We start from the raw sequence: 16845 nt of genomic DNA, 5'->3' as shown, positions 1-16845 counted from the left end.
GGAGAAGGTGAAGAGAAAGGTGGGCTGAGCTGTGGACTTTTGCCGGTCAGGAGGGTGCCGTCATTTTGAAGGTTTAAAAAGCGGCTTGACTACTTTGGATATTCAAAGAGAAACAGGAACTTAAAGGGAACTCAAGAAGGCAGAGATCATTAAAATGGGCAGGAAGGGTGGCTCTATTAAGGCCCAGTGAGTTAAGACAGACAGGCTCCAGGACAGAAGACATTTCCCAATCTAGCCTGTGACCTCTGGGTGGAATGGCCCAGATTTAGGCTTAGGGTGCAAGAATCATAAATCATTTATGCACAGAGTCAGTGGGCTGATCAATATGATACAGGCCAAGGGCAGAGTAAGCCAGGCCTCTACACAAAGGCTAGGATTTCAGGTGGACAGAGTCAAGAAGGATCCAGAGAGAGTAAAGATGATGATTGCAGGTCAGTGCAAGACTTTGGAAACCTAGGGAACAGGTCTCTGCAGGTGAGATATAGTGGCACCTTCTCAAAAAGCTGTCAGGTACAAGGACAATGCACCAAATGTGAGTGACCAATATGGCAGCAATGAGGATGAGAAAGACGTAGAGAGGTACATGAGAGGTACAGACAACAAATACGAATGCTTTTGCACATACAGTACTGTGTTGTCAGTGAAGGCAAACATGGGTATATGGGTGGATAGATGGGTGGACAGGCTGAACTATTAGGTATGTCTATTAGGTATGTCTATGAAATGGGGCTCGGAAGGAAGGTTGGGCAATCCTACTTCCGTAGTGATACTGCCTCGGAAACCCAAGGAGGGGTCGCTATGAGTCAGGGCTGACTCGATGGCACACAACAACAACAACAACAACAACAATGAAATGGGGAGTGTATCCAAGAACATATATAGGGTTGGCAGACAATGGTCCTATAAGTTTATGTGAATGAGCAGAATTCCCAGGTGTATAGCAGAGCTGACAAGGGGCAAGGTTGTGGTCACTGCTTGGTCACAGCCAGCTACACAGAGGGACAGAGTAGTTGAACCTGTGGGCTTGGGACCATAGTCGCAGGGGACATCAAGCTCAATTGGCATAACATACTATACAAAACATTGTTCCATCTCCTATTTGGCGAGTAGCAACTGGGATCTTAAAAGCTAGCAAGCTGCCATCTAGATTCAACGATGGGTCTCTCCTCGTCCAGAGCAAAGAAGAATGAAGAAAACCAAAAATTCATGGAAACAATTAGTCCTAGCGACTGGTATACCATCTGATCTGCAGCCTATACGACTGAGACCAGAAGAACTAGATGGTGCCCGGCTACCACTGTCATCCACTTGGAAGGGGATCTATGTAGGAGATCCTTGATAGAGAGGGAGAACAATGTGGAACAAAACTGAAAATCATTTGGAGGAAAAAAAAAGGAGGGGGGATCAGGTTTGCTGGTCCGATAGAGCCTGGTGGAACCACTGAGACTCTGGCCCCTAGCTGCCCTTCAGGTCTGGAATTGAACCCACATCTGTGGTTTCCAGCCAAACAAAAGACAGGCATATGAGTTGAACATTTACCTCAAGCAGATACTCTCCTTGGAGAGAACAATCATGGGAGAAAGAAGGGCTGCTTATGCACAGGGAGATAGCTCAGTGGGCAGGAGTCCATGGAGGGATGGACACAGGGAAAAGGTAACTATGGGGAGGAAGTAGGAGGGGAGCTGTTGCGTTGTGGTAAACTGTGGTCAATGTCATGAGACAAAGTATATGTGAACTGCTATATGGAAAGTGAATTTGCTCTGTAAATCTTCACCCAAATCACAAAAAAAAAAAAAAGCTGTCAGGTAGAGAGCACTCAAGAGAAGAGGAGAAGCTACTTATAAGCCAGAAGACTGAGAAAGGAGTGACTGGGGGAAGAGGGAGTGTCTGCCTCACTCAGAGAGCTAGGGAAGCTGACAGGAGACTACACCCAATCAAGAGAGAAGGGGGTTCTGAGAAGGAACAAGCAAGCATCCCTCCAGAGCCAGTGCACAGCTCACTGGGAGATCATGGTTACAGTCTAGGCATCCTAGGTTCATGTCCACAACCCTTTACAAGGGTCATCCAGGTGCCGCCTAAGAAAAAGAACAAGGAAGCTTTGGTCTTTGTGCAATTACTAGAAAAATTTTCAAAGATTTTTCAGAAATGTTGTAATTCCCATGTTTACTACCTTTGTTATACAGGTACCTCTCCAAAATATTGTGGGTTCAATTCCAGATCATTGCAATAAGGCAAATATCACAATAAAGCAAGCCACACAAACATTTTTGTTCCCCAGTACAGATAAAAGTTACATTTACATTATACTGTAGTCTTAATAAAGTATGCAACAGCATTATGAAAAGTTTGAAATATATGAGAATTACCAAAATATGACACAGAGACACACATGTGAGCACGTGCTGTTGGAAAAATGGCACCAATAGACTTGTTTGATGCAGGGTTGCTCACTGTTCTCTGGACATAACCTTGTAAACTCCTACTCATACTCCAAGATCCTATTTAAATGTCACCACCTCTGGGAAGACATATCATTCTCCAGGCAGGGCTAGTTGCTCTGAACAACTAGCTCCCACAGTACTTTCTTTTCCCATCCTTAGCTATACTATCTATGATCATACTGCAGTCATTCATGGACCTCATTCTTCTATCAGACTGGGAATTTTTCAAGGGCAGAGGGAACTCCATACTCATTTTGCGCAGCCCATGCCTCACACAGCAGTAAGAATAGAGAAGGTGCTCAATCAGTGTTTGATGAATAAATGAAGGAAAGAAAGCAAGAGAAGAGGACAGAACCTTCTAGTGGGCAAGGCAGAGGAGTGCGCCAAGGAAAACAGCTCTGCTCCAGCGCTCTCTGACAAAGTGCGCAGGCAACTTGCCTGTGACCCACCCATCACCATCCCGTTATGCAACAGGCAGTGTGGTGCTTTTCCACTCTGATAAATATGCTTTCCCCAAGGGAGAAACAGAGTTCTTACAGCAAAGGTTCTGTCAGCTCTCTGGAAATCAGAGAGTTCACCGCCCAGCTGCCAGATCTGTAAACAGGAGGGACAAATTGTCTGCTGCCAGAGAGCAGCAATCCTTAGCTATCCCATATCTCCAGCTTAGAGATGAGAATGTTGGCGTCGCACATGGCAGAATCATCTCAGAGAAAACTCATCTCCAAGATTTCTGGGGGTTTCTTTCCTCCTTTATTTATTTACCATGACCAGTGAAAATCTTGGATTGCATATCATTCCAGGCCTGATAGGCATCCTTCAAGGCCAGCAAGTTCCCCTGTCCTGGCATAGCATCCGTCTAGCCAACTTAAGTTGTTGGAACTTAAATACTAAGGATAAGTAATGTCATTTCACAAGTGCCACTGTCAGCTAAGATTTATCCCAACAATCAGGACACTTTTAACAGCATGGGAGGATATTCTTAATGACAATTCTAAAGCTTTTCTCATTTATTTTTCTCTTTTTCATGCGTCAGAGGAAATTTTAAAAAATTGCTAGTCATCAGGTCCTAAAGGAGTAAAATATGTTTACAACCACAACGTGCAACATCCTTGAAATCCTGGAAGCAGCTTCTGAAAATGAAGCCTCACCTTTTTGAAGGATGTGAGTAGCTTGACACTCACGTATCCCAGCTTGTTTCTCCTCACATGTTTGAGTAGGAAAGCGTCCTTCTCCAGGTTTTCATCAGAGAAGTAGAATTCGATCTGATCCACCAGTTTCTTGATTAACTCCTCGTCTGGTGGCTTCCACTCCTGATCCAGGTCCTCACGCTCATTCTCGCCCCCACTTGTTGTGGCACTGCTGTAATGAGGAGGAGACACTAGGTCACATATAAACTGGATTCCCTGGAGGTGGTGATCTGATGGCCTTTAAGTGGACAGCTTTTGTTTCCAACCACCTAAGAAATTGTGCTTTTGTTTTTATCAAGTACGGAGGATCGTTAAAATAATAATGTCATCTACTAACATTTGTGTGGTGCTTTGCCATTGAAGAAATCCTTGGGTGATGTAATAGTTAAGTGCCGGACTACTAACTGAAAAGGTTAGTGGTTCAAACCCACCCAGAAGTGCATTGGAAGAAAAGGCTGGCTATTTGCTTCCAAAAAGTCATGGCCTTGAAAATTCTATGGAGCACAATTCTACTCTGCAACACATGGGGTCACCATGAGTTGGAATGAACTTGATGGCAACTAGGTTTTTGTTTTTGTTACTGAAAAGTAATTTTCACATGTAAGATCTTAATCTTTCTTTCCCACTCCACCTCTCCTCACCCCAAATTCTGATTTCTAGAAGGCATTATAGCACAGTAAGTAAGAAGACCAGCTTTCGAGTTAGACGGCTATGTTCAAATCCTAGCACCAACATTTATTAGCTGTATGAACTTAGGGAAGAAATATTCTGACAGGAGAGAAAAAACTAGAAAACTCTATCTCATACTTATTCAAACTCAGAAATAATAATTAATATAAAATATAGGGATTGGTTGATTTAAAAAAACAAAGAGTTTCAATTATTTGCTGGCAGACAGCCTGGAGATGGTTTTTAAAATACCTTACTAATGCTCTAACGCAAGTGTGTACTAAAGAAAAAAAAAAAGGTCCGAGAGACTAGCTTTAAGTGTGTTTTTTCAAGTCTTTTAAAAATAAGAAGACAAACTAAAGAAATATATTAGGACAACATATTACAGGTCAAGTGCAACTTAAACATTAGATAAGCTGAATATCTGAGAAGTCCCTAAAAGGCAGCTATAAAAGATACTAAGCTGGCTCATCCACCATTTAATAGCAAACTATTTTTCACTTGCCTTCTTTTACTACAGAGACTAAATAAGCTAAATACTCTTTTCCTAGCCTCTCTTATAGGTAGGAGCAGCCATTTGTCATGTTATGGCTAATAACACACAAGTGAAAATCTCTTGGCCCTGCTCCTTCCCCTTTCATTTGACTGTGGATGTAGTGGTTGGAGCTGCAGTAGTCATCTTACTACCATAAGGAGAAGGCCAAGAGAATCAGAGAGATTTGGGCCTTCACATTATCAAATTGTTGAACCAATTCCTATAACTACCTACTTGCAGATTACTGGTTATTACATGCAAAAGATAAAGTTCTATTTGCTTAAGCCACTTAACTGGTTTTTTATTACTTAACCTGTTGTGTGTGAATTTTTGACTACAGAATGACCCTATGTGACAGAATGGAACTGCCCCACAAGGTTTTCTAGATTGTAATCTTTATGGAAGCACAATATCACATCTTTCTCCCCCAGAGCCACTGGATGAGTTTGAACCACCAACCTTTAAGTTAGCAGCTGAGTGCTTAACTGTTTTGCCACCAGAGCTATTACTTACAGCCAAATATAATAGTAAAACTAGACTAGTAATACTATATTGGGAAAAGAGGTCCTCAAAATATGCCAAAGGGAAAATGTCAACAGGACAAACAGTGGAGTGAAAAGGGAGATGCAAGATGAACAGAACAAATTTTCACTTTATAAAAAAAGTTCACTCCCTAAGTAGTAGTTAAAACCAATAGGTTGGAATTACCAGACAAAATAACCACAGATTCATAGTGCACTCTGAGCCCAGCTGATAAGGATGACAATAAATACCAGGAAATGGCATAGAGTGGAGTGTGTGATAATGACAAGCAATGTCTAATTTCTTAATTTCTCCAGTGTCTATTCTAGAACCTCCCATTCTTCTCAAGGTCTGCCATGTCCATGTCATTCCATCTCAGACTTGACTGAGAAATCATTCAACCAGACTCACCCAGACCTCCCTCATGTCCCCTGCTCCCCAGGTTTACTCTGCATCTTTAGACATCCACCGAAGAACTTGGCTACCATATCCAGATGCCTTTTCTCCATCTTAAACCATGCAGTATGCATCTCCATTGTCTTCTTCCTTATTCCTGCTGTAGTATCTGACACAGATGACTACCTTATCTATATTCTCTCCTGGGCTTATATGACTTTATTCTTTTCTGATCATCCCCATTTGACTGCCCTTTCAGATACTCTTTCTTCTCTCATTTTTAAATATAGGGATTTGTGAATACATTGGGAGCTCTGGTGGCGTAGTGCCTAAGGCATTTGACTGCTAGCCAGAAGGCAGGCAGTTCAAACCTAGCAGGAACTCCTCAGAAAGAAGATGGGGCAATCTACTTCCATAGTGAAACCGCTCGGACACCCAAGGAGGGGTGGCTATGAGTTGGATCTGACTCGAGGGCAGTGAGTTTGGTTTGGTTTGGTGAATACATTTATTCACTCATAAGAGGCAGATCTAGGATTCAAACTCAAATCCTTAGTATATAAAGCCAGCACTCATAATACCTTCTATATTATGTTGGGATCCAGCCAATGAGTCTGAAAACCTAATCCCATCCACTGAAGCCCTTCTAATTGAAGCCCATATCCCCCAGCAGCTCTCCGGACAGACTTCCTCTTCCTTTATTCTCTCTCTTTATCCTTGACTCTCTATTCTCTGATTGTTGTTGTGTTGTTGTTATGTGCCATCAAGTCGGACCTGACTCATAACGACCCCTTCTTGGGTTTTCGAGGCAGTATCACTACGGAAGTAGATTGCCCCATCTTCCTTCCAAGGAGTGGCTGGTGGGTTGGAACCACCAGCCTTCTGGTTAGCAGTCAAGTGGCTTAGGCACTACACTACCAGAGCTCCCTATGCCCTGATAGCCTCTATATTTCAATCCCTAGTAAACTCATCCAATCCAAATCTGCCTCCATTCATCTCAACATAATTTCTCTTGCTCTTGAACTCCAGTCCTCAGTTCCTGCCAGACTTTTCCACGTGTATACTCTGGTATTGCTTCAAATTCATTATGTCCAAAATTGCACCCATCACCTTCTTAAGAAATTGCCCTCAGGTAGAAGCTTGGCCTTACCAAGAGACAGTCTATGACCATCCTTTCATACAGGCTCACAAGAAATAATCCATGTGTTATTGGTGACTGTGCATCAGTTTTTGCAGCCAGTAAGAAGATAGGAAGGCAGCCAGAGATCCCAGAACAGGTAAGTGGGAATGGGAGAGGTGATATAAACCCTTATGTAAGTGCAGAGGTGAGCTTCTTGAATTTGCAGGACTTCTCCCTCTGTGTGGGTGCTGTCAGTGGCAGCCACGCATCTCTAAAGGGGAATGAATCCTGGGAGAGCTGAGAAAGCCTGTATTATATCTGAGGGCATGCTGCACTGATTTCTGGTTTGTGTAATAGCCTTTGAACAGACAAGATTCTGCACATGAAAAAACCATTTTTATCCTTTAACCTTTATCCTTTCCATGACCCACAGGAAATACGGTATTCACTTAGATTTTCCTCCTCCGAGTTTTATTGGGCAGCTGCCCTGGAGGAGGGTATCAAGCTGCGTAAAGTACAGGGTTGGTGAAAAAGGGAAAGACACTTAATGAGGTGGCTGACACAGTGGCTGTGAGGATGAGCTCAAGCGTGGCAATGATTGTGAGGATAGTGCAGGAGCAGGCAGCGTTTTGTTCCACTGTGCATGGGGTCACTATGAATCAAAAGCAACTCAATGGCACCTAACAACAACAACAATACATAAATAGCAAAAAGTAAAATAAAACAGTACAGAATGTATACAGAAAACCATACAATTCCTCATTCCACCCTTCTTTCCTGGAGGCAACCTCTATTTAACCATTTCGTTCTTATGAGAGTTGCCTTAAAAATATGTTCATAGCTCTATTTCTCACTTTCCAACTTTAGACATTTTCTATCCATGCCCTATTATGCAAGATGAGGATTTGGGATTACTTATCTTCCATAGCCCCTTGCCCCAGTGCTAAATTTTATGTTAACTTTGGTTCTTTTACTGGTTATTTTAGTGTTTTTAAATAATAAACTTAAAATTCTGTTCCATTGATATTGCTGTTGTTGTTGTTATTTGCTGTTGAGTCGGCCCAATATTGATATTAGACAGTTTTTATCAACTCCCCACTATACGACGTGGATATTATTGTCCTATCCTTTTCCTCCATGTCTCATTCCATTTCCAACCTTCCAAATTCTATAAGCTGTACTTATTTTGCCATGGTTGATAATATTTACATTCTACTCTGTAACTCATCTTCCATTTTGTTTTTGTCTCTAGTTGAAAGCAATAAGTAGTCTTTTACTAATATCACTATGCAAGCAAAGCGTGCTCCAGAACTAATCATTTGCTGACATTACAATTCTTTTCATAAAGTCCCGTGAGCTGATTGCTTGACCACCTGAATTGACCCTCTATGTCTCTTACCTTTCTCTCATAGTCTGTCTTTGATTTTTTATTTACATAGTAAGAGATTTCCTTCATATTGTCTTCTAAACTTTTAACTGAATTTTTTTAATTTTAGAATTATTTATTCAGTCTTTGAGAACTTTTTTTTTAAGCATCTTTTTTTTTTTTTGCAGATATAACATCTTAATTTATCTCTCAGAGTACTACTGGAGTAGATTTTTCTTTAAAATAGTCTCTCTTGTTGCTAACATGTGTTTCCTCTGGCGTCAGTTTTATCATTTAACAATCATGCCAGTGGTTTCCTTGATATGACTAGGAAACAATTACACACAGTAGGAATCTAAAAGATAACACCAATGTAAACCAAATTGTTTCTAAAAGGACAAAACCTACCTATCAGAATTCCGTGAGGATGTAAGTATGTTTATACTAATGAATATGTTTTTAATGACTTTACAAGAAAACTTTGAAAATGTTCTGCATTTAAGGTTTTAGTACTTTTCCCAAAATAAAAGAATATAAATTGGGAATGATGATCAGTTCTTCTGTTACAATTATGAAGCTACTAGAAATGGAAACAAAGAGTAGAAATAGGGGGTACATTTGCAAGTAGACAATTAACCCCTATGGATCAGTGTTGAAATATTTATCATATTTGTAAATTGTTTCACAAAACAAATGTACCATAAAAATCTTCAAGGCTGCTACTCTGCTAAAATCTCAAGTTAATCTAGATAGGCTGATTGAGTGGTTAATCAAATGATACCTTGTAAAAGGAAAACCATTCAATGATACTTATAAAGGGAGGGGGGCATGCCAGATTATAAAAGCTGGCCTCAAAGGGTGGGTTGTGGGTCAAGAGGCTTTTGTGAGACCAAGTATGGCCATGCTCTTGCTTACTGCTAGCTCACCTCCACTTGCTAAAGTCACTCTCATGTAACACTTGCTGGAGTGGCCTTGGAGGTCTGAGGCCCTGGCACCATGCCACCTTTGTTCACCAGAGCCATAAAAAAACCTGCTTCCCTCTAGGAGGATGTGGAGACTTGAATCTCAGCAATCATGGAGCTGCCAGCCGGCTTCTTCAGTTTCACAGCAACATAGGCAAATTTCAAGTTACTGGTCTAAGCCCAGACAATTTGTGAGCCAGCCAGGAGATCCAAGACATGGCTGATAAGGAAGAGGCATCCATTGGGGGTGCCAAGGTTCAATTAACTCCATACAGGGAAGTTTGACCCATCTGCAGGGGTGAGGGGGATTCTGAGGGCATGTGACCTCCATGTAGGGAAGTCTGGCCTGCATGCACCTCCTGGGAGAACTCCGGGTTTTGTATGAACTGCTGCATGAGTACAGGGATGCTCTGAAAATGTCAAGCGACACAGCAGAGGTGTGGAAAAGCATGCACCTTTATAAGAGTGAAGAAGAGGCTAAAGGACTAGGGGTGGCGGTTGGAACAGGGGTCAGTACTCTGGGTGGTTTGGCTGTCCATCAACAGCCAATTAGCTGTGAAAGTGCAAGTAAGAGCACTGCAGGAGGAGCTGCAGTTAGAAGGGATGGATAACAGGCATGTGTAGGGCCACAAATGATGTTCTGAAGCAGGGTGAGCTTCCATTTCCAATCTTCCAAATTCTATAAGCTGTACTTATTTTGCCATGGTTGATAATATTTACATTCTACTCTGTAACTCATCTTCAAAATGGAAGTGGAAGAGGAAGTGGTTCAGGGAGAATGAGTGGCGAGCTAGAGTGCACAGTGTGAGTGGGGTACCTAGATGCTGCCACTGCTGCCACCACCCCTCTATGAGCTGGTGCCCTGGCTAGAGCACATTGCTCCAAACCTTCCTTCTTGCTAAGGCCATGAAGGCAGAGTGAGTGAGCAGAGGAGAGGGAGTGTAAGCACAAGAGGAGGCAGCCAGGTCAGGCAAGCTCCCATGTGTGATGTGTGGGGAAGTTGCACGCCACCTCCTTTGTTTTCCCTTCTCTCCCCACTGCCCACTTTCCCCTTGCTTGTGGAGCACCACATCAGTACTGGCAGCCAAAACCATAAAAACCCACTGCCGTTAAGTAGATTCCGACTCACAGTGACCCTCGCTGGTTTTCCAAGGCTGTAAATCTTTATGGAAGTAGATTGCCTCATCTTCCTCCTGTAGAGCACCTGGTTAGTTTGAACTACCAACCTTCTGGTTAGCAGCCAAATGCCTTATGTTAGGGGCCACAGTCAATTAAAAAAAAAACACACCTGACTGGCGCTGTACCATGATGGGGCCAGACAGTGAATTCTTTGCTGTAGAAATAAAAGCAAAGCTTTTTACAGGTGGTCTCACCCTCTGGTAGTGCCTACACACAGCTTGCAGCTCAGAGCAGCCATCCTAGATGAACCTGAGAGGACCAGAGTAAAGGGTGTGTGAGCTGTGGGAAGCTAGAGAAAAAGACCAGAGACTCTGTGAGTTGACCATCCAAGAACCCTTTGAGAATATAGATAAGTAACCAGCTACAGTTTTGGTCAACCTTGAAAGAAATTGAAGCCAGAGCAACAATACTGCCCTTTGGGTCCTACTGCTACCCTCCCCACTCCCCAGTGTGAGGAAGTGCCCCTCGCCTCCAAGTGGACCCTGCCAGTCCCAAGGGACTAGGGGTGGAGGGGCTGAGGTTGCCCACAAATCAGAGTCCTACTGGAGGCCCCATGGAGAAGTCACAATACATTGGTCAAAGATAAACAAGCAACAGTATTAGGTCTGGTTAATACAGAGGCAGACTCTACCTTTATCTTTGGGAACTCTGAGCAGAAACTGACATTTGAGGGGTAGATTCTCTGTGGGAAAATTCCACCTGCAAGTAAAAGTAATGAAAGTAGTCCTGAACATAATGTCCCTGTTAGAAACCCTGAGTAGAGGTCTGAGCACATACAACGTTGTGTTAGACCTGGCTAATGCATCCTTTAGCATTCCTCTAGGCCTATCTGCTCAGGATCAATTCTCTTTCACCTAGGAGGGACAGCAATGGATATCCCTGGTATTGCCTCAGGGGCAACTACATAGACCCATCATGGTATGTAACTGCGGACATGTTTTCTTTCTCTAATGCTGTCTTTTGGTTCTATTACTTTGATGACATCATGTTTACTGCTGAAGATGTTTTTCTATTGCAGGATTGTCTAGACGTTTTAATCAACTACCTACAGGGGAGAGGACAGGCCAAGAATTCCTAAAAGTTGCAGGGGATGCCTGGTCAATAAAGTATAAGCTTACCTCAATGGGATGGTTCATTGCCAGGGGACACCTGGTACACAGATGGTTCTAGGTGAGGTATATGAAACTAACTCAGGGCAAAGCAACAAATGGCCCAAATTAAGAGCTGTGTGGATGGTCATCATCCATGAGCCCTGGCCCTTTACCCTTTGTACAGAGAGTTGGGTTATAACTATGTGAATAATTAACTTTGGGTTAATCATGTGAACAGGCCAAGGGCATAAGAAGATAATGCAGGGAAGGCCCTGTGGCAGGACATCTGAGATTGTCCCCAAACTTCATGTCATGGATTGAATTGTGTCCCCTCAAAATCTGTGTAAACTTGGCTGGGCCATGATTTTTGGTGGTTTAGGAAGTTATGTAATGACATAATGTACCAGGTATGTAATAATACCTCATGATGTGATCTTATGTGGTAAGCTGATCAGGTGCAAAAGGATTAAGTGTGGATTGCAACACCCTTAGTCCCATCACAGACCTGATCCAAGATAAAGGGAGCTTCCCTGGGGTGTGGGCTGCAATATTTTTTACCTTACAAAAGATAAAACAGGAGAGAAAGGAGCAGAGAAGAGGGGACCTACTACCACCAAGGAGGAGCTCTGGTAGCGTAGTGCGTAAGGCACTTGACTGCTAACCAGAAGGCTGGCGGTTCAAACCCATCAGCCACTCCTCAGAAGGAAGGTTGGGCAATCTACTTCCATAGTGATACTGCCTCGGAAACCCAAGGAGAGGTCGCTATGAGTTGGATTCGATTCGACGGCAAATAACAACAACAACACTACCACCAAGAAAAAGGAGTCAGGATCGGAGTGCATCCTTTGGACTCAGGGTCCCTGGGTTGGAATCCTCCTAGGAACAAGAGACACAGAGAGAAAAAGTCTTCTCCTAGAGCCAGGACTCTGAACTCTGACTTCTAGCCTCCTAAACTGTAAGAGATAAATTTCTGTTTGTCAAAGTGATCCAGTTGTGGTATTTTTGTTACAGCAGCACTAGAGAACTAAGACACCTCAGATGATAGCCTATTTTCCATGTAGCAGCTCATTCATCTCTTTCCCTGCCAGGGAACCAAGAAGCAGACACTACGGCACAAGTTAGAATGATGCATCCAAAAGGGAATCTGCCCACTGGATTCAAAAGAAAAGCATGCACCATAGTTCCTGTGTTGTTTGGAAAATAGCCATAGAGACAGGCATAACAATAAAGTACAGTGATTTGGTGGCAGCTGTACAAAATTACCCCTGTGCTCATGCCAACATCCAAGGCATCTGCCTCATAATCCTGAACACAACATAAGAGAACACAGCCAGTGATAGACTGACAAGTAGATTAACACTCAAAGCTTCCCTGATGGGTTGGGTCAAAGCACTGCCTGTGGTTTTAGCCCTGTATTCCAGAGTTGAAGCCCCAAGTGACCCTGCAACCATGATACCACATGATACCACAGACTCCAGAAGTATGTCTGTCCAGGTTGTTGCCAGAACAAAGCAGCATGGTCCTCTGAATTCTCAGGACCTGTCACCAGGAAGCAGAACCATCTGTTGTGCTTGGCATGGGTTACCTGACTAGGGTAGATTGATTACTTTGTCCCTCTGGAGGCAGAGGAACTGACTGGGCTAATGTGAGAACCCACCATCCTGCTGCACAGAAGGCCTCAACAGTCACATTTCATCTATACTGGGACAAAGGCAATAGCACAAAGGACAGATATGGATCTCCTTTTCTGGCATACAGCAAAATGGGTGACTCTATTCACAAACCCTCAGGTGACCTTCCTGTGGCAGCATGTATGGTACACCGAATTGGGGAAAAGCCCTATTCTCAACACCCAAAAAGAAGCCACTTAGTGTGACTTTAATAGAAGGGAAAGATTTACCCCTCTTGGTATTACGAAACACCTGTCTTTCCAACTGCAGGTAAGCCCTACTCTGCTTTCTTCCCTTTGGGGCTGCCAATATTTTTCTTAGAGTGGGCTCATAGCTTTGCTGAAGTCCACCACAAAAGCAGCTTCTAACTCTGTGGACAACTCCCCTTCTCAAACACTGAAGGCATGCCTTAGAGCATGGAGCATCTAGCTGTAACCAATTGGGCAGCCATGGGAGATATATGGGAGCATGTTCAACACTCTGTGACTAAGTGGAGGATAACAGCAAAGGGAAGGCAAAATGACTGGTATTAAGTTCTTTTTTAAGAGGGGAAAAGAGAAAAGTTTTGTCTTAAAGTAGAATTTCTGGTTGTGCCAGAATGTGAAACATAGTAAAAGCTAAAACTAAAGGTGTATAGTAAGTTATAAAAGTCGTGAGGAGAAGTGAATTTTATTTTCCTGGGTTTATAATACCTACAAACAAAGAGTTTAGAAAGAAACAATACAATGTTTTTGAAAAGGTTACAAAATTAGGTCAATTTTGATAGATATATTCATAAGATGGAAAAAAGACTAGTGAATTTTTCACTATAAAATGTTATTTGGGTGATAAACTTTTTAAAATAGCAGTGAAATCATATTCTTTAAAAGGGGTTAAGTGAGGTGCACTAAGAATAGCGTTTTCCACTGGTATGATTACCTTTGGACTGTTTTTGTTCTTCCCCTTGGCTCTGTAGAAGTGATGGGACAAACTGAAACTCTGACCAATTTTAATAAACAAGCCCTGAATGGTAGCAGGAAAAGTTTGCAGCATTAACTGCTGAAACCACTCAGTTGAGGAAGGTAGTTCTTCAGAACTGGATGGTTCTGGATATTCTGACAAGCCACTCAAGGTGGGACATGTGCTGTAGTGGAGATTGAATGCTGTACCTATATACCAGACTACCACAGAACATTGGTGGTTTCTTAGACCACATGAAGAAATAGATCGAGGTCGTGAACACACCTGTTGGTTGGTCTGCTGTGGCCACCTGGTTTTCCTCCTCCCCGCTAGCTGGTGAAGGTTTTTGCTGGGTGTTGGTATTTTCCTGGGTATAGGGTTGTTTGGTTATACTTACCTATATTATTACTGTGGCCTGTGCAGTACTGCCTGCCCTTACCTGGTTAGTTGTGACATCTCCCCTTGAGGACCTCAGGGAACTTGCAGAAGAGGGAAGGCACACCAGATTGTAAGAGTTGGCCTCAAGAGGTAGATTGTAGAGGAACAAGTTTTTGTGAGCCTGAACATGGCTATGTTTTTGCTTGCTGCTAGTTCATTTTCACTTGCTAAGTCACTCTTACGTACCACTTGCTGGGTGGCCTTGGAGGCCCAAGGCCCTGGCACCATGCCATCTTTGTTCATTAGAGCTATAAAAACACCTGTCTCCTTCTGGAGGGCACAGAGACTCAACTTGACCCCACTGTCACCCAGGGACCAGCCTTGGTAAGTAATCCCTTAAAAAAAATCCTGTATCACAATCATGGAGCTGCCAGCCTCTATTTTTGATTTCATGGCACTTAGGCAAATTCAAGATACTAGTTCTGGTAGCATAGTGGCTAAAACACTTGCCTGCTAACCAGACGGCTGGCGGTTCAAACCCACCAGCCACTCCTCAGAAGGAAGGTTGGGCAATCCTACTTCCGTAGTGATACTGCCTCGGAAACCCAAGGAGGGGTCGCTATGAGTCGGGTTTGACTCGACAGCACATAACAACAACAACAACAACAGTCTGTGTCCAGACAACATGGATTCCAGGGAATCTCCTTATGACACTGATATAAATTTTATTACATGTACATAATTATGTAATACTGAGAAAGATTTCCCAAAATTATAAAAGGATCCTTACAAATTTGCCAAGGAATTTAACATTCTTATTGAAGCTTATCAACCTGGACTTCCAGAACTATACCAGTTAGTCCATATGATAAAAGGACCTGGAGAAGCCCAATTATAATTAGAATAGGATGAAATGAAATATCCTAAATACAGTGTGGCTTTAAACATGGAAAAATAGCTGCCACACTGCTTGAAGATACTCAAGCAATAGGTGAAAGATCACTTGAGGTCATCCCTAAAGCTTTTCCCCCAGTATTAGACTGAACTAAAATTCACTCTTGTACATAACATAAAGATAAGAGTGTTTATGACTACCAAACTAGATTATTTCAAAGATTTTCTGAACACTCTGAGATGACCCATTAGCCCTGGGTGCTTCTGGAACTTTCAATGCTATATTTATATCTGGCCATAGGTCTAAAATTTCAGCCTTAGTGTAAGGGCACCAATTAGATTGGAAAGCCACCCCTATTGCTGAGCTTATCTGATGGAGAAAATCTCTCAAACCTTTGACACCAAACAAGTCTCAAAAGCCAACAAACTCATGGACCTGCAATTACAACTGTTGAAAGTCCTATCTAAACCTTACTTCAAATCCAATCAGCCAAACTGGGTATCTGTCACTACTGCAAAAAATCTGGCCATTGGAAAAATGATTGCTATAAACCAAACAACCTAAAGTCAAATAAAGACACATCAACAGGGCACCCTTCAATCTGACATGGAATGAAGGAGTTCTGGGGAAACAATAGGGGCTTTTCCCATGGTGGCACTTAACTTGCAAGGAGAGACTATTATAAATATTAATGAAGAACCTTATCAATTTTTAGTCAGTGCTGGAGCCACCTTGTCTTGCTTAAACCCCATGACTTTACAAAAGCCCCTACCCCAAAGTACAAAAACCTCAAGAACAGTGGGGGTCACTAATCAAGAACAAACACTGGTCCATTCTCAACCTATCCCAATATTCCTTGGGCCTATTGAAGATTTACATCCTTTTGTACTCAGTCCTTATGCCCCTGTCAATTTGTGAGGCTGAGACCATTTATCCAATGAATTGCCATTTACAATTCACAGAAAAGGGAGAAATATTATTAAACTTATCTAAGAAGCTCTGGTAGCACAGTGCCTAAGGCACTTGACTGCTAACCAGAAGGCTGGTGGTTCAAACCCACCAGCCATTCCTTGGAAGGAAGATGGGGCAATCCACTTCCATAGTGATACTGCCTTGGAAACCCAAGGAGGGTTCGCTATGAGTCAGGTCTGACTCAACGGCACATAACAACAAATAACAACAATGTACCAAAAACCCTTAACAAGAAATTTGAATCATAATTACTTCAAAGAGAAGAAGCTGCTTGCTGTTTGCAAGCACTGGTAATGCACAAAGATAATTTACCCCTTTTTAACTCACTTTCCTCTAACCACCTATCAGTAACCTCCAAAACCTTATAGCCCACCACATCTCCTTATGTGGGGCAGGTCTTATCAGCAGAACACATTAAAATTCAAATAGATACACTTAAATCCTTGACAAAAATTCCTCAATATCCCCTTAAATGAGATGCTAAAGAGGAATTCAGTCCCATTATTCAAGACTTCCTTTCTGAAGG

General features: G+C 42.6%; 1 protein-coding gene across 1 annotated transcript in view; it reads right to left on the bottom strand.

Moving 5' to 3' along the window:
• Positions 1-16845, bottom strand: part of LARP6 (La ribonucleoprotein 6, translational regulator) — a 30575-nt gene that overhangs the window by 3534 nt on the left and 10196 nt on the right. The window contains exon 2 of the mRNA XM_007957155.2: positions 3590-3800. Coding sequence (XP_007955346.1) covers positions 3590-3800 — 211 coding nt within the window. The remainder of the gene's footprint in view (positions 1-3589; positions 3801-16845) is intronic.

Source organism: Orycteropus afer, unplaced genomic scaffold (genome assembly GCF_000298275.1).
Source record: "Orycteropus afer afer isolate SDZICR_OR568_19922 unplaced genomic scaffold, OryAfe1.0 scaffold00015, whole genome shotgun sequence".
In the NCBI taxonomy this organism is placed as follows: domain Eukaryota; kingdom Metazoa; phylum Chordata; class Mammalia; order Tubulidentata; family Orycteropodidae; genus Orycteropus; species Orycteropus afer.
The sequence above is the reverse complement of the archived record's forward strand: the minus strand, read 5'-3'. Positions and strand labels throughout refer to the sequence as shown.